Source organism: Vombatus ursinus, unplaced genomic scaffold, assembly GCF_900497805.2.
Source record: "Vombatus ursinus unplaced genomic scaffold, bare-nosed wombat genome assembly UNPS02014874.1, whole genome shotgun sequence".
NCBI classification, from domain to species: domain Eukaryota; kingdom Metazoa; phylum Chordata; class Mammalia; order Diprotodontia; family Vombatidae; genus Vombatus; species Vombatus ursinus.
This window is the reverse complement of record NW_020954652.1, coordinates 11,715,054-11,736,025: the sequence shown is the minus strand read 5'-3', so window position 1 is coordinate 11,736,025 and position 20,972 is coordinate 11,715,054. Positions and strand designations below refer to the sequence as shown.

Genomic DNA, 20,972 nt, shown 5'->3' with positions numbered 1-20,972 from the left:
ACCATACTACATGTAGATACATAAATGTCACTATCCAACAGCTATTCAAACATCTATTCAATACCTACTGTATGCAAATTACAGGAAGTAAGACATTTAGAAAAGACAATTGCTTATAACCATGGAGCTTCCAGTCAACATATACTTCCATATATGATATACATATATATATATATGTATACACACACATATATATATTTGTATTACTGTCTTATTTCCTCTATGTATAATTTTCAGATTAGCAAAACATAGGTCACTGAAAGAAAATCGATGTTCACTCTGTTTTCCCTATTATCAAATCGCAAATCCTTGTAATATCTTTTTTTTTTACCATTCTTCATAATGCCTTTTCTCCTTAATCTTTAACATTTTTCTTAAATGCATTCAAATAACTATGTGATTATTTCCATTGAAATAAGTGTTTCAGGTCCTTGGTGCCTAGCCACATAGTAATCATTATATATACTTGCACATATACATACACTAATAGACAGTCCACTTGGAAATTGCTGATGGACATGATTATAATTTTAAAGATGTTTAAGTATCTGTGCCTTCCCTCTACTCTAAAGTTAAATAAACAAAAAGTGGAAAGGATCAGGCCGCTTAAACTGTGGTTGAAATAAGAATAAACAAAGAATGAGAATAGGAGAAGCATAGAAAGTTTAAGGAGTATTTGGAGTTAGCGCTATGATTCGAATAAGGTCAGGGACATGTGGACAGGTAGGTGATTTTAAGTGTTCAAGGTTCATCTACCCTAGAGAAACAGAATGAATTGATATGAACACCATCCATCTGCTTCTAATTTTTCATCCTTAAATGGCTCTACTTCCTCACAACTTTCCTTCACTATCTCCTCTAATTCTGGCCTATATGTAGATCCTCAGATGCCAACCTATTTTCTCACTCTTCTAGTATTTTTCCTTGCTGCTTTGCTGCACCAAGCTGTCTAGCTTAATCATTTGAAATTAAGTTAGGCAGAACACATATCACACTTTACAAAACTGAAGAGGGAAACGTGGGTGGTGTGAGATTCATGTCCGTTGTGAACGGTTGTCATTTTGGATTAGTTGAGAGAAATTCCCTTGGAATTTAAGGCATTGGGCAACCTTATTTTGAATTGGAATAATCCTTGCAAAGGAGAGCTTTTGGAGGTCAGATTTTTAATTTAAAAATCACATTTTAGAGTCCATTAGAAATAACTGCCACCTTTGAAGTGATTCATTTGCAACAGCTATCAGAGCTCCAAAAAAATCACAGCTGGTGGTATTTTGATTGCCTAGGGAAAAAAAAATCACACCACGTTGTAGCAATCATACCAGTAATAAAAGTTAAGTGAACATTCTTGTAACACCCTTTAGAATGGAGAAGACACAGGAGGAAAGGAGTTTTTATAACCTATTTTATAAATGGATGACTTTATAAATGGATAGGTTTGAAATAATTCCATTAATATGGTACATTTTTTACTTATCATTTTTTTCCTGCTTTATTTTATTCCAGGATACAAATACCATGTTGGAATTGGGAAACAAAACTGACTCACTTTCCATAAGCTATCAGGATTCCCTTTGGCATCCTTATATTTCCCATATTACTTTCCCATGTTCTATGCATGCTTTTGTATATCATTTTGGCAACATTGCCTTACTCAGAATATTCCAAGGGGGAAGTTGACATTGATCTTCTTTTCTTACACAAGGAGCACTTTCATTCTACTTTGATATCAAATTAATTTCACTACAGTAATGTTTGTTTGGGGGTGATTTATGCCATCCATGTTTACGTATTTGTTTTTAGAGTACATTAAGGAATTATGACATCTCTATCTGTTTGTATGTGAGTTGAATATGGAGCCAAAAGGGAAAAAGTATCCCCTTTCTCTGACTCCCACCTTTAAAATGTAGATGTTGCTGGCCGTGATTATACCCACCTTTTTTCCTCCCATTGGACAATTTTTACTTCCTAGTCACTGTCCTTGGTTCTACCCTTGCAGAAAACTCTCTGGATATGCTAGGGATAGGGGTATAAGAGGAGAATGAGTGAGTTAAGCATTGTGACCCCAAAAACCCAGTCTTGTCCTAGAAAGAAAATTGGGCTCTGGTGCATTTTAGCCAGGGGTAGAAGGAACATCCTGGATCCACTTAAGCTATGCCTTTATTTAGGAAAAAATTTCAGAAAAATAATGAATTAAAACCATAAGATTCTCTAGATCTATACCTTAAGACCAAGGCTCAAACCTTGATCTTTAATCTTTATGCACCAAAACTAAACACGGTTCTTCCCTCCTTCAGCTGCTATTCACAATCAAGGATGTACATAATTCAGAAGTAGCTTACAAAGGTCAGACATTATCCATAGTGACCACATTTTTGAAGGTACTACTTAAAACAACGAATAATCAACTTTTAAAAAAACAAACCAAAACAATTACATTTACCTTCTTAAGAAAAAAAAAAGGAAAAAGAAAAAGCAGCTTTGCTGGCTGCCTGCCTTCTCCACCTGGTAAAAGTATACCACCAATATCACACTCTCCATGCTTTCATCACAGCTGCCCTTTCAGTCCCAGTGGATGAAGGTGCCAGATGCCCCGGTCTTACTTTCTCCCCAAAACTTTTCTTCCCCACATTGTACATGTTGCTGCCTCTTCTACTCCTTCAGCTGTCTCTTCAAACCAGCTGCCCTGTTCTCTTCCACCGTCTCTGTATTCCATTTAAAAATCTCCAAACTATTTATGAGCATCTTTCCACCAAGCATCCCAGGGCAGGAAAAAGATAACTCTATCTCCTTCAAACTGTATCTCCCAGGAATCCATGCAGCCAGGTCCATATTAGGAGCTTACTAGAGAATATATCAAGATTTAAAAAATTCTTTTGGCATAATCCCTCTCATATCACTTTATTTGTTTTTTTAATTTCACATTTGGTTTTATGTCAGAAGAGTCAACAATTTGGAAGTGCTAGTACAGGGTTCTTAGCCTGGGGTCTATGACCTTTAAAAATACTTTGATATTATGTTTCAATATAATTGGTTTCTTTGTAATCATGTGTATCTTATTTTATGCATTTTAAACATTATTCTGGGAAAGACTCTGTAAGCTTCACCAGATTGCCAAAAGGGGCCATAACAGAAAACATATTAAGAACCCTAGTACTAGTGCTCTTTTCTTCTTTTAGTTCACTAAACTTATCTCTTTCTTTGGATTCCACTTTATTTCCTACAAAATATTCTGGACCAACCTCTTGTTTCTGTTCTCAACAAAGAGAGAACTCTAAAAGTAGAAGGGATTTCAGAGGTTCTTTAACCCAATCCTTATCTGAAACACTAATCCCTTGTGCAACATCACCAACAAGTGCTTATCTAGCTTCTGTTTGGACACCTACAGTGATGGGGACCCTCACTATCTCAGGAGGAAGCCCATTCCGTCTTTGGCTAGTATTAATCATTAGGAAGGAGCTCCTCCTGGTACTGAGTGAATATCTGCCTCTCTGGAAATTCCAATCATTTGTCTCAAGTTCTTCCCTCATTGTACCATGCTGTATTTCCTTCCAAATATTCCTATTAATTAACTTAATTATACTTTCTTCTTGGAGATAAAGTGTGATAGTGGAAAGAATACAAGACTTAGAATCAGATGACCTGAATTTAGGCTTTATCACTTACTAGCTGAATGACCTTAGGAGAGTTACTTATTTTCCCTGTGCCTCAATTTTCTCATCTGAAAAATGGGAACTATACTCAAATGACCTGCCCTATAGGATTGTTGTGTGTAGAGCTTTGTAAACCTTAAATCATAATTGTGAGCAATTGCTGCAGATAGGTGATAGAGTGTATTGAATACCAAACTTGGAGTCAGGAAGACTTATTTCCCTGAGTACAAATCTAGCCTCAGACACTTACTAGCTGTGTGACCCTGGGTGAGTCACTTAGCCATGTTTGCCTCAGTTTCCTCATCTGTAAAATGAGCTGGAGAAGGAAATGGCAAACCACTCCAGTATCTTTGCCAAGAAAACCCTAAATGGGGCCGTGTAGAGTCGAACAGGACTGCATTGACTGAACAACAACAAATTGTTATTATTTTTATTTTCCTCTTACCTCTCCAGAAAATCTAAAAGCATTTCCTAAATTGCCTTCTCACTATAGAAGAGGCATCCTGCAAAGCTCCATTCTCAATCTTTTTATTTTCTTTCTTCCTTTAATTTGCAACTGAAAGCCAATTTTCTTCTGGCAGTTCTCCATGCCCCAACTGATCTCTCCCCTTTATCCCACAGTCTTCATCTAATCATCACATTTTCTGATCATGCTTTCTCCATGTCCCATCATTTTATTTACACCTAAACCTTTCTTTCTTCATGAATCTCTCATCTCTTCAATTAGAGCGTAAACTAAAATAGAATAGGAATTCTGGTTTAGTTTTTTTTCACCTGTAGGCACATAAAAATTAGAATTTTAGAGCTAGAAGGGATTGACTTTGGAAATTATCTAAGTATCCATTTTAATGCATTTAAATGCATAAGTTATTTGTGGAACTATGGAAAGGTATGCATTACTTATAGCCATTTGTGTAGAATAAGTAAATGTTTATCCAAGGCAGCATGATGCGATTGAAAGATCACTGACTTTGGAGTCAGAAGATTTGAGTTCAAATCTTAGTTTGGCTAATTACTTTTTTTTTTTTTAATTTTAGGCAACACACTAAACTTCTCTTGCCTTTATTTCTTTATCTGTTAAAATGGGGGACATAAGTGAAATGGCCTCAAACATCCTAAGTATAAATCGATGATTCTATGGCCAGGTTCAAAGTCATGCCTATTTATGGGCAAGTTCTGTCAGTCAACAAGCATTTTTTAAACACCTACTATGTGCTAAGCACTGGGAATTTAAAGAAAGGCATAAGACTTTCCTTGCCAAAAGGACACACGCGTACAAAAATATTTATAGCAACTCGTTTTGTGGTGGCCACAAATTGGAATTTGAGGGGATACCCATCAATTGGAGAAGGCTGAACAAGTTGTGGTATATGAATGTAATAGAATACTATTGTGCTATAAGAAATGATGAGCAAGTGGATTTCAGAAAAACCTGGAAAAACTCAATGAACTGATGCTGAGTGAAATAAGCAGAACTAGGAGAACATTGTACACAGTAACACCACATTGTGTGATGGTCAACTCTGAAAGACTTAGCTCTTCTCAACAATACAATGATCTAAGACAATTCCAGAAGACTCATGATGGAAAATGCTATCCACATCCAGAGAAAGAAGTATGGAGTCTGAATGCAAATCAAAGCACACTATTTTTTCTCTCTCTCTCTTTTCTTTCCTCTGGTTTTTCCCTTTTGTTCTGATTCTTTTTTCACAACATGACTATTGTGAAAAATATGTTTAATATGATTGTACATGTATAGCCTATATGAGATTGCTTGCCATCTTGGAGAGGGGGGAAGAAAGGGAGGGAGGTAGAAAAAATTTGGAAGTCAAAATCTTATAAAAGTGAATGTTGAAAACTATCTCTACATGTATTTGGAAAAAATAAAATATTATTAAGTGGGGGGAGGAAAGATAGGGAGAGACAGATATTGCAACCAGGGACAGATCATTTAACTTCTTAACATCTCTGGAAATTCTCTAAGACTAAAAGTTACTGAAAAGTTGCTGATCTACATCAGAAGGGAGAGTTTCTATTACTTATAGGACTTGTAAAGAATATATATATTCTATTGTTAACAACAGTCAATGAGAGTTTTTGGCAAGTTTAATTAGAGAGACAGATGATTGAGTTGATCATAATAATAGCATTCATATGATGCTTTGAAGTTTGCAGAGTTTTGCAAATATTTCATTTGATCATCACAACATTCCTGGGAAATTTGTGCTATTATTATCATTATCCCCATTTTACTGATGAGGAAACTGAGGCAAATAGGTGGGCACATAGCTAGTTTAAGTGTCTTATGAGAGAGTTCTTTATGCAGATGCAATAGATCCAGACCCAACAACACAGCAACAAAAAAGACAATCTACTTAGTGTGCTTACTCTGTTCTCCTGCTAGACTGAACCTATCTTTTCTCAGAATCCCATTATCTTTAAGCAAGATGCCTATATTAGTGGTATAATTTACAGAGCCCCTCTGTGGGACTAAATATAGCTTCGTATAAAACAATGCAGGATTTGCATGGCATGGTTGGTCTTTTGAAACCTCCTTTGACATATCACTTTGTTATTTTTCTTATTATCACCCACCTTCTCTCTCTACCTCTATTCTAAGGGAGAAAAAGAGACTTCAAATATGATTTTAATGGTACTTTTATTTGCTAGAGGCATATGGTATAGCAGAACTATAGTTCAATCCCCATGATGTATGCCACTTCCCCCCTCTCTTTCTCTTTCTTCATTTTCCAACTCCTTGTTTTTTTCTCTCTGACTTCCTGCTGTTAAAAATATGATTAAAGACCAAATAGCCATACAGCCCAAAACTGCGTGATTTTTTTCAGCCTAACTATCCCTTCCCTGACTTCTAAACTACTAGCAAGTCATCAGCAAGCAGCTGGCAATACCTTTTTCAGTTCTAGATCCTATGATTAAAAGTAAGATTTGTAAAGTTAAATACGATCTATTCTTAACAACCATCAATGCAAGTTTTAGACAGGTTTAACTAGAGACGGATGCTTGAGTTGATCATAATAATAGCTAGTGTTCATACGATGCTGTGAAGTTTGCGAAGAGTTTTGCAAATATTATCTCATTTGATTCTCTCAACGTTCCTGGGAGATAGGTACTATTATTATCATCCCCATTTTACTGATGAGGAAACTGAGGCAAATAGGTGGGCACACAGGTAAGTGTCTGAGGCCGCACTTGATTTTAACTCTTCCTGACTCCAAGTCTAGTGTCCTATCTACTGTGCCCTGAAGAGCTTTAAAAGTTCAGGAATAATCATTTAAAGAGGAAGTTAGCCCTGGCAAAATATTGTAAGGAGAGGTAAGAGAGCAGTACACTCTAGGTATGGCAAGGATGGACTGTGCAAACACATGGAGATAAGAATAGAATATTGTATACAGGGAACTGTAAACCCCCTACTTTGACGGAAACTGTGTGTGAAGGGAAATCCCGGAAAAAATCAGCTGGAGCTAGGTTATAAGGGACTTGGAATGCCACAGGAGGTTGTCTTTTATCCTAAATTCAATAGGGAGCCATGAGAGCTTTGTAAGCAGAGTAGAGATATAGTTTGATCTATGTTTTAGGACTATCACTTTGACATGAGTGGGAAGGATGCGTTAGAGAAGGGACCAACTCGATATGTCAAGCACTAATTGTGTCTGTCTCTATACTAAGCATATATGTTGCCCACCTCTCTGGAGCTTTAGGTGTTATATTTCAAAAGAAATTGATTTCTTTTGAATGAATATTAGAACAGGGGTTCTTTTTGTGTGTCATGGACCCTCTTGGGTTTTCTGGTGAAGTATATGTGCCCCTTCTCAGAAGAATATTTTAAAATGAATGAAACAAAAAAGATGACAAAGACATCCACCCATCCATCCATCCTTAATAATTAAAAATAAACAAACAAACAAAAAAAAAACTAGAGCTATGCCTATATCCACAGAGCCAAATACTCACTCTGCCTTTCAAGGTAGCTAATTTTTCAACCTAATTTGCATTGGTGGGTTAATGGGAGATGGCAAAGGGTCTCTCTCACCTCCCAGATTTTTTCATACACACACGCACTCAAATACACTCTCTCTCCCTCTCCCTCTGTACATATATATATGTATATATGTATATATACACATACACACATATGTATGTTTATACAATATACATATGTATTGTGTATGCATATGCATGCGTATATATGGGTATATATACACATACATGTGCATGTGTATACATACATACACATTTTCTCATTATTAAATTTTATTTTTAATTCATGGAACAAAACAAGCATTTCCATAACATAGTACAATAAAAAAAGATAATTGGACATGAAACTGCAAATCTACTATGCACAATTTGCTTTTCCTTTCAAATATTCAACAAAATTATCCTGTAAATATTTTTCTTTGCCTCCCCCCACTCTAGAAATGGCTACCATTAGACATAAATAGGTATATGTGTGTGTATATATATATATATATGCAAAATTATTCTATACATATTTCTATTCATCAGTTCTTTCTCTGGATGCAGATAACATATTTCTTCATATGTCCTTTATAGTTGATTTGGGTATTTATAATAGTAAAACTAACTTATTTGTTCAAAGTCATTCTTAAAACAATATTGTTGTTACCCTATACAATGTTCTCTTGGTTCTACTAATTTTTCTCTTCATTATTTTGTGTAAGTCTTTCAGTGTTTTTCTAAAATCATTGAACTCATCATTTCTTATAGCACAGTAGTATTCTATCACAATCATATACCACAACTTGTTCAGCCATTCTCCAATTGATTGGCATCTCTCCAATTTCCAATTCTTTGCCATCACGAAGACAGCTGCTATAAACATTTTAGAACACCTAGGTTCTTTTCCTTTTTCCCTGATTATCTTTGGAAATAGACCAAGTAGGGTTATTGCTGGCCCAAAGGATATAGGTAGTTTAATAACTCTTTGGTCATAATTGCAGATTGCTTTCCAAAATGGTTGGATCAGTTCACAATTCCACCAACAATGAATTAGTGTCCCAATTTTTCCTCATCCCTTTCAACATTTGTCACTTTCTCCTATCATTTTAGCAAATCTGGTAGATGTAAAATGATACCTTAAGGTTGTTTTAATTTGCAATTCTCTAATTAATAATGATTTAGAACATTTTTCATGTAACTGGAAATTGTCTTGATTCCTTCATAGGAAAACTGCCTGTTCATATCAATTGGGGAATGACTCATAGTCTTAAATTTGACAAAGTTCTTTATTTGTTTTAGATATGAGACCTTTATCTGATAAACTGTCTATAAATTTTTTTTCAATTTTCTGCTTTCCTTCTAATCTTGGTTACATGTGTTTTATTTCTGCAAAACCTTTTAATTTAATGTAATTGAAATTATCTATTTTACACCTAACTTTGCTCTCTATCTATTGTTTATTCGTAAATTGTTTGCCTGTCCATAAGTCTGATAAGTAATATGTTCCACGTCTTTTTAATTTTCTTGTAAAATAACTCTTTATATCTAGGTCATGTATCCATTTTGACCTTATCTTTGTAAATGGTATAAGATATTGGTCTGTCTCCAGTTTCTGCCATACTGCTTTCTAGTTTTCCCAACAGTTATCTTTTTTTTTATACCAAATAATGAATTCTTAACCCAAAATCTTAAGTCTTTACACTTGTCAAATATAGGGTTATTATGTTTATTTGCTGTTGTAAATTTTGTGTCTACTAATCTATTGATCTACCTTTCTGTTTCTTTGCCAGTACCAAATAGTTTTGATAATAACAGAATCCATTTGGAAAAACAAAAAGTCAAGAATATCAAAGGAAATAATGAAAAAAAATGTGAAGGAAGGAGGTTGAGAAGTACCAGATCTTAAATCTATATTCTAAGGCAGTAATTATCATACATGCACATTTAAATAGTAATCTTTAGGAGACACTATAACTTGTCGGGATAAAATAAAGTAATTTTGAAATTTCCAAGTCAGGCCTATTTTGAAGCTGTTTCTGGGCAACAGGAATTCCATAATGTCACCCCTCAAAACATACCATTATAGGTAACTGTATATGACAAGGGCTGGCCATTGTGTGGTTTTTATTTTCAGAATTTCTTGGTCAAGTTAAAATAACTGAAATGGTCAACTTCAGATATATTCTTTAATTTAACTCTCTCTGCCATCTCTTTTGGAACTCAAAATATGAATTTATTTTGGTGATCATTAAAGGGACACCTTAGCTTTAAATGTACAATCTGCTCTCCCATTAAAAAAAAATAGTTTCCTAAACTGTCCACACCATTACTTTACCAGCATCATGGTACAATCAGTCACCAATAAATATTGTCTCACTGCTCCAGTGAATTCAATTGGATAGGCAATTTCAATTGAATACAGTTGAATAGCAATGTAATGCTCATTAAATTATTGAGATGCTACTTTTTAAAACTAAGAATCCCATTATAAAGTTCAGGCTGCAGAAACTCATTTAAGTCTGTAAATTAGACTCACAAAAGAGGTCAAAACTGAATATCTGGAAACTCCCTCAACATTCATACTTTAGTAACTGTTGAGGTCATTGAAATGTAAACTTACCTTTGCTTTCTGATTCTCAAAAGAGTTTCACAAACATATGTACGCTTGAGCCTTGTAAGAATAATTCTGGCCTCAGAAAATTGATGAATGTCTTTCAGTATAAGCAAAGTGATTGACAGATAGCTATAAATAGAAAATTTATTAAATGATTACTATCTGCCTAGCACTGTGCTATGTGCTGGCAATACAGATTCAAGCAAACCAGATAGTTCCTATGCTCAAGAAGCTTATACTCTAATGGGGCAGACAAGGCATAAAGGTGTGCTGAAAAGGGTGGGGAAATACTCATGGTGCAGCGTCAGGAGGATATGTCCAGGAAGGGTCATGGAGGCCAAGATAAGATAATATCTTTCCTATCTGCTTGGGGACAAAGGGACAGAGTTCAAAATTCATCACTACTTTTGATCTTGTCTATGACATTAGCAACCTAAAAGGCATTTCCTCCCATTGCTACATACCACTGCCAGACTGACTTTTACTGATATATAGATCCAATCATGTTGCTGAACTTTTCAAAAACCTTCAATAGCTCCTCATTGCCTACCAAATGAAGTCCTTAGCCTCCCATTCAAGAATTCCGATCAACTGGCCCTATAGCATTCCTTTGGTCTTTTCTCACATATTGTTCAGCCAGACGACTATTCTCCTTTATGTTCCCATGTTTACATCTTTTTTTTCCAGCTGTTCCCTATGCTTGGAATGTCCTTTAATGCAATATCTATCTCTTACAACCTTAACTTTCCTTCCAAGGCCCATTAAAATGTTATTTCTTCTGTGAAACCTTCTTTTCCTATAACTGAAAATGATTTTTTTTCATTATCTGATCTCACAATTCTTGGTAATTCAGTTTAGCAGTTATTTATTTCTGAAACTCCTACTATGTACCCAGGCATTATATTCCTTTTCTACACTGCACTATTATAATGTGATACTTTATATTGATGGTGATGACATGGTGTAGTGGATGGAGAGCCAGCTTCAAAATCAGAATTCAATATAGAAAAGTAATATATGGGTCTCAGTTCTCATTTTGAGAATTGCATATATAGGCCTACTTTTCTCTTCTTTGTTCAAGTCCCTCCATCTCTCTCCTCCTTGCCTTCGAGGAGGTTTTTTCCCTTGCACATGCCCTCTTTGGGCACTTTTGACTATTAGAATCTACCATTCAGCTCAATATCCACCTTAGGCCTTTCCTGATGCTCTCAGCTGTTATTGCCTCTCCCCTCTCCCTCGAATTGCTATGCGATTTTATATATATATAGATATAGATATAGATATATGTATTTTGCGTGTATTTATATATGTATAGGTTGTCTGCTCCCTGATAGATCTTTGAGCTTCTTGAGGTCAGGGATTCTGTCTTTTTCCCCTTTTTATCTCTAATATCTTGCACAAAATACATACTTGATACATTCTTCGTGACAGTCTCAAATCTGCCTCTCAATTATCCTTCATTAGAGTGTCATGGACAAGAATAATCATAGAAATCCACAGACATTCGAAAGAACTCACTTAAATTATTAGTGTCTTATGCATTCATTTTTATCAGGTTTACAAACATAGCATGCATTTTTTGTCTTTTTTCTGCCCGTCTGCATAAACTCTGGTTAATATTTGAATGAGTAGGGCACTTAGAGGAAGGGGATAATGAAGACAGTAAGATGGAGGATAAGGGGACAGGAAGAACAGGGAGAAATATGGTCCTGTTCAGACTACATATTCAATTTCAATCTATTAACATTTACTAGATTGCCTGCTATACTCAAGGACGAAATGATCCCTGTCATCAAGTAGCTTATAATCCTCCCAGGACATAAGACCTATCCCTAAATACGTGTAACAGCAGGCAGGATCTGATAAACCAATAGGTGGAGCCAGAAAACAATAAAAGAATTTGAGAAGTCAGAGATCACTTTCATTGGGGGGTTAGAAGGGTGGAAGGAGGTGGTAGTGTAGGGTGAATCAGAGAAAGCTCCATAAAGTAGGGGACACAGGAGCTGAGTCTGACAGATAAAGAACTGCACAGGAAGGAAGGTTGCATAAATGTATTATAGGCATGTGTGCCATACATAAAATGAGTTGAAAAGAGTCTGGTCATCATCAAGTACAGCTATCTTAATTCATAGATGTGGAAAACCAATGATTTGTTCAGTGTCACACAGCCAGTAAATATTTAAGATAGAATTCTAAACCCAGGTCTTCCTGACTCCCAGCTCCAATGTTGTCTCCAGTAGACCACAGGGCCTTGAATCTGGTTAGGAGAAAATAGTCTAGCATCATCAAAAAACTAGTTTCCCGATTTGCTTGATTGTAGAGAGCATGAAGAGGGCCATTGAGAAATAAAGCTGTAACATTGTTTGGAGACAGGTGGTTGGGGACACACTGAGGTGTCCCTGAAACAATGGATAGTCCATGGAGATTTTTGATTCTGGAAATATCATACGAAGACTAGGGCATTAGGAGAACTATTTTGGCAATTATTTGAAGGACAGATTGGAGAGAAGAAGAAGTTATAAGAAGGGAGACAAGTTAGAAGATTCTATAGTAATCCCTGGGAAAGGTAATGAGGGTTTAAACTCAGGGGATAAAAGCATAGGTAGAGATGAAGAAATAGATTCTAGAGGTATTGTGAAAATAGATTCAACAGGACTTGGCAACTAATTAGATATGAGAGATGAAGAAAAGGGAAAAAAATAAATGAGGAATTAGAAATTGAGTCTTGTTGACTGAGAACATAGTACTGACCTCAACAGAAATAGGGAAGGTGGGAGGAGGGGCAGGATTTCAAAGAAAGCTAAAGAGTATAGTTTGGAGCATGGTGGGGATAAAGTACTATGAAGAATTCTGGTACAGATATCAATTGGGAATTTGGGAATGTAGGGAATAGAGTTGAAAGATTATCTATCTGTCTATCAGGGGTGAGAAACCTGCAGTCTTGAGGCCACATGTGGCCCTCTAGGTCCTCAAGTGTGGCCCTTTGACTGAATCCAAACTTCTTTCATGCCTGGATAAGGCTAGATGGCCATTGAGGTCATTGACATCTCTCAATTTCCCTGATACCTGTATCTAGTCATGCACATTCTTTGGGCAACTCATTCAACCATTTTGAAATCTGCAATAGATTTCAAACTCCTTGAGGAATGAGGCTGTCTTTGTTTGTTTGCTTTTTTGTTTGTATTCTAAATGCTGACCATACTGAAGGTATTTATAAATGCTTGTTGAATGAATCCACCTTTGTCTATCCACCTCTTCCATCATAATTGCTTTCATTCCCTGACACCGTTCTTCCCTTGCTACCGAGGTGCTGCATTTGGCCAGAATTGGGGGTAGGGGAGCTACCCCTTGTAGAGGAAGAAAAACAATCTCCACTGATATTGGACTTTGGCCAAACATATGATTTTAATTCTGCTCCTTTCTCCCTGGAGCTAACGAATCCTCAAAAGACCATAAGAATATCACAATAGGGGCTGAATTCCCCATAGACTCTGAAAGACGTCATTTGCTGCCTCAATAGAGCTGCCAGTCAGACTATTTGATATAAAGCATCTGTCCTCTTTAAGGAAATGAGGGAAGATCTGTTTCTCCTTTGGAGCTTGTGAAGAAGTAGGTGGTGTCATTTGTTGTGCAGAGCTACGAGCCCTATGTTGGAGCTGCTGACTGCCTTTGTTAATGTGCTGAAAAGTTTCATCAGCTGTCTTCAATAAAAGACAAAGTGTGTAAGGGAAAACATCAGTGATTAGGGCTGGCTGGCTGTTTTTCTGGCCTGTGAGTTACAGATGGCGGAGAGTGTTGACGCCAATGTTTAATCAGGCATGCAGTCACCTGAAGTCCTTGCATTTGGGTTATCAAGCTAGGGTAGGTGGCCTTTTGTTTTGATCAGCCACAGCTGCTTATTTGCTCATATGAAAACTTTGCTTACATCTTCATCCTTCTCATACTATTGCTTCTAGCTTCTTGATAGTAAAAAAAAAAATCATTAACTGAAATAATTTCATAGTTGAAAGAAAACTTGCTTTTATTTTTGCATTGGCTGGGGAGAATATAGAATCATAGGGTTGTTGATTTAGAGCTGGGAGGGACCTTAGAGTTCATATTATCCAAACCCCTCCTCTCTCTCTCTGTCTCTCTGTATGTCTCTGTCTCTCTCTGTCTCTGTTTCTCTCTCTGTCTCTGTCTCTCTGTCTTTCTGTGTCTCTGTGTCTCTATCTCTCTGTCTCTCTCTCTCTCTGTGTCTCTCTCTCTCTTTCTCTCTCTTTGTAGATGAGCACTCCAAGTCTCCAGGAAGGGAAATGGGTTCCCTAGGATTTGATCCTGGGCCCTCTGATTCTAAATTCCCTGATTTTTATGTTGGATTACACTGCTTTATTAATAAAGGTATTTAATTTGGTTTAGTTTGCAAATCTTTATCTTTGTTTAGAAAAACCCCACAAAACGAGATGAAAAGACTTCTTGAAGTCATAAAAATCTTTTCTTTGCTGCTGAGCACATCTGTAACTGAAGACTTCATTGGAACCCCAGGCTTTTGGGCTCCTACAGTACCATATTACTATGCTAAATATTCTTGTGTGATGTACCTTGAACTTCAAGATTTTGTAATCAACCTATAGAGATAGGATACGTATGCAGGTAACTAGGAAAAACAAAAGCTAGAGTCTTTACAGCATTTTTTACAACCAACAACAGCTAGGGAAGTGGCGAAGTGAGTAGAATACTTCACCTGGTCTTAGGTCACCTCTGACACTTACTAACTGTATGACTCCGGGTAAGTCACATAACCTCTGTCTTTCTCAGTTTTCTCAAATGGGATAGTAATAGTACCTACCTCCCAAGATTGTTGTCAGGATCAAATGAGACAATATTTATTAACCACTTAATATAGTGCCTGACACATAGTAGGTGCTTAATAAATGCTTATTCCTTCCCCCTCTCCACTGAAGTATGATGATAAAATAATGGGATGATTGTATTGTTCTGTCCCTCCCCACCCCCCCCATGAACATGCTGTGAAATCAACATTGTCCCAAAGTGTCTCATTGTAGACTATACATTTTATTTATATATATATATATACATATATATATATATATATATAACTTGCTGTCATTTCACAAAATTCTAGAGAATTCTCATGAAATTACTTTTAGACCTTATGTCTCTTTATTGTTCTATTTTTGTTTTTCAAAATTCCTCCTTGGTGACAGGTCCCCATTCTCTTAGGGTAGGTTTGATTTTGGGAAATGTGTAAGAATTTTTTGGAGTCAATCTGAATAATACCATTTTGGTTTAAAAGAACAAAACTGACTTCTTCCTGTGGATATCATAACATCCCCTTGATGGCAAATTCAAAAGAATTACTCTGATCATGTTTTAAGCAGTAAAACATTATTGAAATAAGTGAAGAGATGGCCCAGTATGACTGTTTGGAGGACAGCATTCATTGGGATATACAAGTTATACCAAAAAACAAAAAAAAGAAGAGCCTTATTGCTTTATAGTCCCTTGTCATGTAACAATGTCAACCAGATGCTTGGCAAGCAGCCTGTTCTGGTTAATAAAAAAAAAAAGTGGGGTAGAAAAAAAAACCTTTTTATTTTTATGCCTTTTGAAAAATTTTCTAACATGTATGAAAAGTCAGCATGGGAAAATGAAGAGAAACTGACCTTGGAGACAAATGGCAACATCTAATAACAAGTCTGCCTTTATCCTACTGGATCATCCCATGAATCTGCCTTGGTTTCCTCATTTGTTAAGCAGAAATAATGGTGTTAAGTTGTAGCTGAAAAGTGTGTGTGTGTGTGTGTGTGTGTGTGTGTTTGAATGAATCACAGTAAAAGTCCTGGATGTGCTTCAAGTTTAAAATGATAACGAGGACAATTTTTTTAAGGTGTTAGCATTCAATCCACAGTTTGTTACCTGGAAACCTGATTTTGCTCTCTAGAAGGGAGCAGTTGTTGTTTTAACTGCAATTTGAAATGTGTAATTATGAGACTGTCAGATTTTTTGCTTGCTATGTAGCCATGCAAGATGTACTGGGAAATGAGGAGAGGACAGAGAGGGGAAGGAACAGCTTTCAGACACCGCAGTTTTTTTTTTTTTCCTTTTTTCCTTTAAGCAGCATTTTATTTCATTTTGGTTGGTTGATTGGTTGGTTGTTTTGGTCATGTTTTAAGCAATTAGAGGAACAAACTTTCTCAGTAGTATTGTAAGCCACAACTGAAGCTAGCTTTTTTTTTTTTAATCTTTTTTGATCCTACATTTTAAAATCTCAGTCCTGATTTCTGCGATTGGTCTTCAGTACAGTGGACAGAGCACTGGACTTGGAGTCAGGAAGACCTGAGTTCAAATCCAGCCTCAGACAATTACCAGCTGTGTGACCCCAGCCAAGGCATGTAATCTGTTTGCCTCAGTTTCTTCACCTGTAAAATAGGCTCAATAATAGCACCTACCTTCCAGGGTTATTGTGAGGATCAAATGAGATAATAGTAAAGTACTTAGCATAGTGCCTGGCATAGTGTTATAAAAATGTTAGTTACTATTATTTATGAAATATAAGTGAGTACCATAATGTGGGTTAGGAAACCTATATATAACAATTGTTTCTCACAAAGCTAGAGCTTTGTGTGTTTTATTTATTGCTGATTTCGTGGTATGGTAGATAGAGAGCTCCTTTCAAAGAGCCTGGAGGACCTGAATTCAAATCATACTTTTTATATGTAGTAACTGTGCGACCATGGAAAAGTGATTTGTCCTAGGCATTTCTCTAAAGCGCTAGGTTTCAGAGGAGATGCTGAACTAGTAGAGGGCATATCCATATCCTGGAATTCTCCATATTAATGAAATCCCAGGTCAAGCCCCTGTCTCAATTCCATTATTTCTGACCTTTTTCTCTCCAGCAGGACCTTTAAGCATTAAAGGTAGAAAGAGATCAAAAGTTCTCACTAAACAGCATGGTTGACCTTTGACAAAGATAGGCCCTTTGTCTGGAACATTTGATAGCTCCAGCTGAATTTCCTAGTTTTTTTTTTCTCTTCCCCTCCTAGGAAAACATGATTATAACCTTATTGCATTGTCTTTCCATTTTTGTGGGATGGGAAGAATGGGTGCAGGTAGGAAACAGGATAGAAAGACACTGATGTGTCAGTTTTTCCCCCACATATTTTCAAAACTCTTGGCACTGGATTTAAATAAAATTCAATTCTTTCCACTTGAAATCGTATCACTTTTAACTTTTCTCCCCAAGGAACGTATAGTCTGACTAGATTACCACATATAAAGTCTTCATGTATTGTCTGTGTGTCCCCATTAGAGGGAAAAAAAAACAACACAAAAACAATAAGTGCTCTTTCTCCAGGCTCCTGTCCCATTTAAGGCATGAAGCACACAGTGGCTTGTTGAAAACTTTTCTTCTGGTTATCTTGGTCTAGTTGTATAAATTGTAAAATTGCTTCTATGAAATGCCTCCAAGACATAAGGGAATAATTTGCGTAAGTGACTGGAGTTTTTGTCTTCAGAGAAGGGAAACTTGAAATGCCCCCTTAATTGTTTCCCTTCCTTTCTCCCATTTCAGTATCCGGCTGCCCTGATGAATCTTGGAGCCATTCTTCATCTCAATGGCAGGCTTCTCAAAGCTGAGGCCAACTACCTGCGGGCCCTTCAGCTGAAACCTGATGATGTCATCACCCGGTCTAACCTCCGAAAACTGTGGAACATCATGGAAAAACAGGGATTAAAGACTTCTAAGACATGACCCAGGAGGCTAGGAACGTTTTCTCTTTTTGATTCTAAGTCTACTTAAGGAAAAAAACAAAAAACAAAAAACGGAACAGGACTTCCAGGAGGTGGTGTGACAGGAACTCCCAATGGACCTCATGCTCAAGGGCAGTGGTCATCATGGCTTCAGGGAAGATCTAGTCTTGCCTTTGGCACCGAATTTATGCCAAAAAGGGAAATGGTGGGAACCTCATGAAGGATTTAACCGTCATCCATCAAAAACAAATTCAATCAGAGCGCTTAAAGCCGAATATTTTGGTCTCAAAAAAATAGGAATCTGAGTTCGAATTTTGCTGGTTTTCTATTCAAATTCTGAAAATGAGCTTGTTTCTTCAGCACTGTGAGAGGACGTCACAGCACCCATCCATCCACAGGAAGACAAACATGGTTAAGATAGTAACCTGAGGTATTTGTAGAGACTGTAACTGATGAAAATTGAGATGAAATCCTAACCTATTTGCAGTCAGTTCTATTGCTGCTGTGTCTCTCCTTAGGGCAGGCTGCTTATCAATTTCAGAGGCTTACGGAACTATTTTTTGATATGTTAGGATCTGTCAGACTCTTGCAGTTCCTTCTTGACAAGTGTACATCATATTTTTTTATTATTTTGATGTCACTAGCTTCACTATTCTGAGCAGTGCTTGCTTTGCCTGTCCTAGAAACAATAAGCAATATATAGCTAATCATGCATCCCCCTGAGGTTGTAACAGGGCGAAAGACATCACATGTCATGCATTTTTTTTATTTCAATGGTAAACAAATTATCACCAACTTTTTTTTCCCCAAAAAATATTTTAGATCAGGCAGTGTAATGGGATTGTTATACTTTCTAAAAATTATTATTCTTAATTTTCAAAACTTTTCCCCAGAAGAAATACAATAAAAAGTAAAAAAAAAAACAAAACTACCCATTCAGAATTCAGCCTGAAACAACAACTTAGTGATAGCAAAATTTACAAGTATTCTAATCATAAACTAACCAGCAGTTATTGGGGGGGGCGGGGCGCTAAGGAATGTGTTTAGTCCCTCCCGGAAGAGGTTCCTTTTTAAAAAATGATTAGACCAAGAGGCTTGAGTAATGAGAGTTCCCAGTTGCATAGCATTTGGGACAGTGGGGTCTAATAGCTGTTTCGTTCTCGACTATATGACCAACAGCTATGCTGTTGCATCTTTGTAGCTTGGATTTATCCTACCAAGTTGTTATTATATTCTTCCTGAATGACTTCATAAAAGTAATTTATTTGGAGCTGCAGTGTTGTGGAGCCATAGCCCATATTTTTCTAGGTCATTTGCCAAACACTCTCCTTCGTTCAGAAGCACCATCTTTTGTGAGCAAATTTGCCATTTCCTTTAATTACCTGTCAGTGGCTACTTTGGTGCTCACTCCAGAAGAGCTTTGGCTTTTAATGTGAAGTGTGGGAGATCATTGACAGATGCTCCCCACAAGTCACATTTCTACTCTGATACTAAAACTCAACTTGGTAAAACATCATCCCATTACAACTACTTCTTGGAGAAAGTACCTGTACAATGCTATATGTATTTATTTATTTATTATTTGATCAGAGTGAAAACAAAATGAAACAATAAAAACTTTTGTTAAGCCAGTTCTCTGCAAATTAGATTAGGTTTTTTTTTTGTCCTTTGCTTTATCTTTCACATTTCATTTTTACATGATTACTAAAAGGGAAATGGGACATCCGTATAACTTGTTGTACATTGTCTCCAAACACCATATTTTTTTTTTAAATTTCTTTTCTTTTTTTGTTTTTGACTAGGTAGGAGAGCACAGTAAGATAAATCATTTTAATGTACTCTTCTTATGGCATTATTTTTTCTTAAGCTTGGTAAGGCCAAATTGTATGAGCATTTTCTGAATAGGGTTACTATGAGGGCCCTTTCAAAGAAAGTATGTGAATAATCCTGAAGAATATTGAGATAAAATGGTCAAAAAATGAATGACTGTCAAATCACAGTGTTGTCTTAATGAGGCATGGAAACCCGAGGTAAAACTAAGATGGTGGGTGGAAATATATTTTTCTTCTGCCACTGCTTCATGGCAATTTTTTTTTAAAAAAAAAGTGAATTTAATATAAAGATATGAATGAATTCAATGTTTAACTGTGGTATTTATTTAAAATGGCTATTGAACTTTGGTGGCTTCCTGGTCATAACCCTTCACTGTCTTTTTTTTGTTCTTCTTTTCAAATTGTTGGTTTTTAAGAATGTCCATTGATCACCCGCTAGAGTCACTCCAAGTTGACGTAGCATCTAAGTAGCATTGTGGACTGGATCTGTGTCAAAAGATGTGAGGATGTTGAAGAATGTCCCTGATGCTTTCTAGTTACAGGGCTGGGCTCGATAACTAACCAACTTTGGGGGGAAAGAAGTTAAAACATGATCAACAAATATGTGTCTCTGCTCAGGGATTTATGGTGGATTATTGCAGACAGTGCTAAAAATAAATAAATAAAGAGCACAAGACAAGTTTACTAAATTAAAATTTTATTTTTTGAGAAACTGTTATTTGTATAAATTATCAAGATTTGTAGGCTTTCCTTTTGTAGAAATAATTGTTTTATGTGCCAGAGAAGAGAAATTCAATTTTGTTTTCAACAATAAAGCATTGATAACAAATACACCTTGTTGCAAACTTTTTGTCTGTTGCAGCCATGTGAGACATACTTTCATTTTAGCATGCCTCATTGAGAAAAGTGTATTGATCTACTGAAAGCACCTAGCTTAGATCCCTGACTCCCAGTTTCTTTCCTCTCTGATCCATTTCCACACAGAATTGCCTTCCTTAAGCACAAATCTGACCGTATCTTTCTCCCACTCAAAAACCTTCAGTTATTACCTGTTGCCCCGGGATAAAATGCAAAATCTTCTGTTTGACATTTAAAGCCCTTTACAATTTGGTTCCAGCCTGTCTTGCCAAACTGATGACATAT

The 20,972-nt window shown here is 36.4% G+C and overlaps 1 protein-coding gene across 2 annotated transcripts in view; it reads left to right on the top strand.

Moving 5' to 3' along the window:
- Nucleotides 1-20,611, top strand: part of TMTC2 (transmembrane and tetratricopeptide repeat containing 2) — a 521,137-nt gene extending 500,526 nt beyond the window's left edge. For both annotated transcript variants that reach the window (XM_027842454.1, XM_027842453.1), the window contains one exon: nt 17,819-20,611. In XM_027842454.1, coding sequence (XP_027698255.1) covers nt 17,819-17,998 — 180 coding nt within the window. In that variant the 3' untranslated portion in view covers nt 17,999-20,611. The remainder of the gene's footprint in view (nt 1-17,818) is intronic.
- The last annotated feature ends 361 nt before the right edge of the window (nt 20,612-20,972 follow it).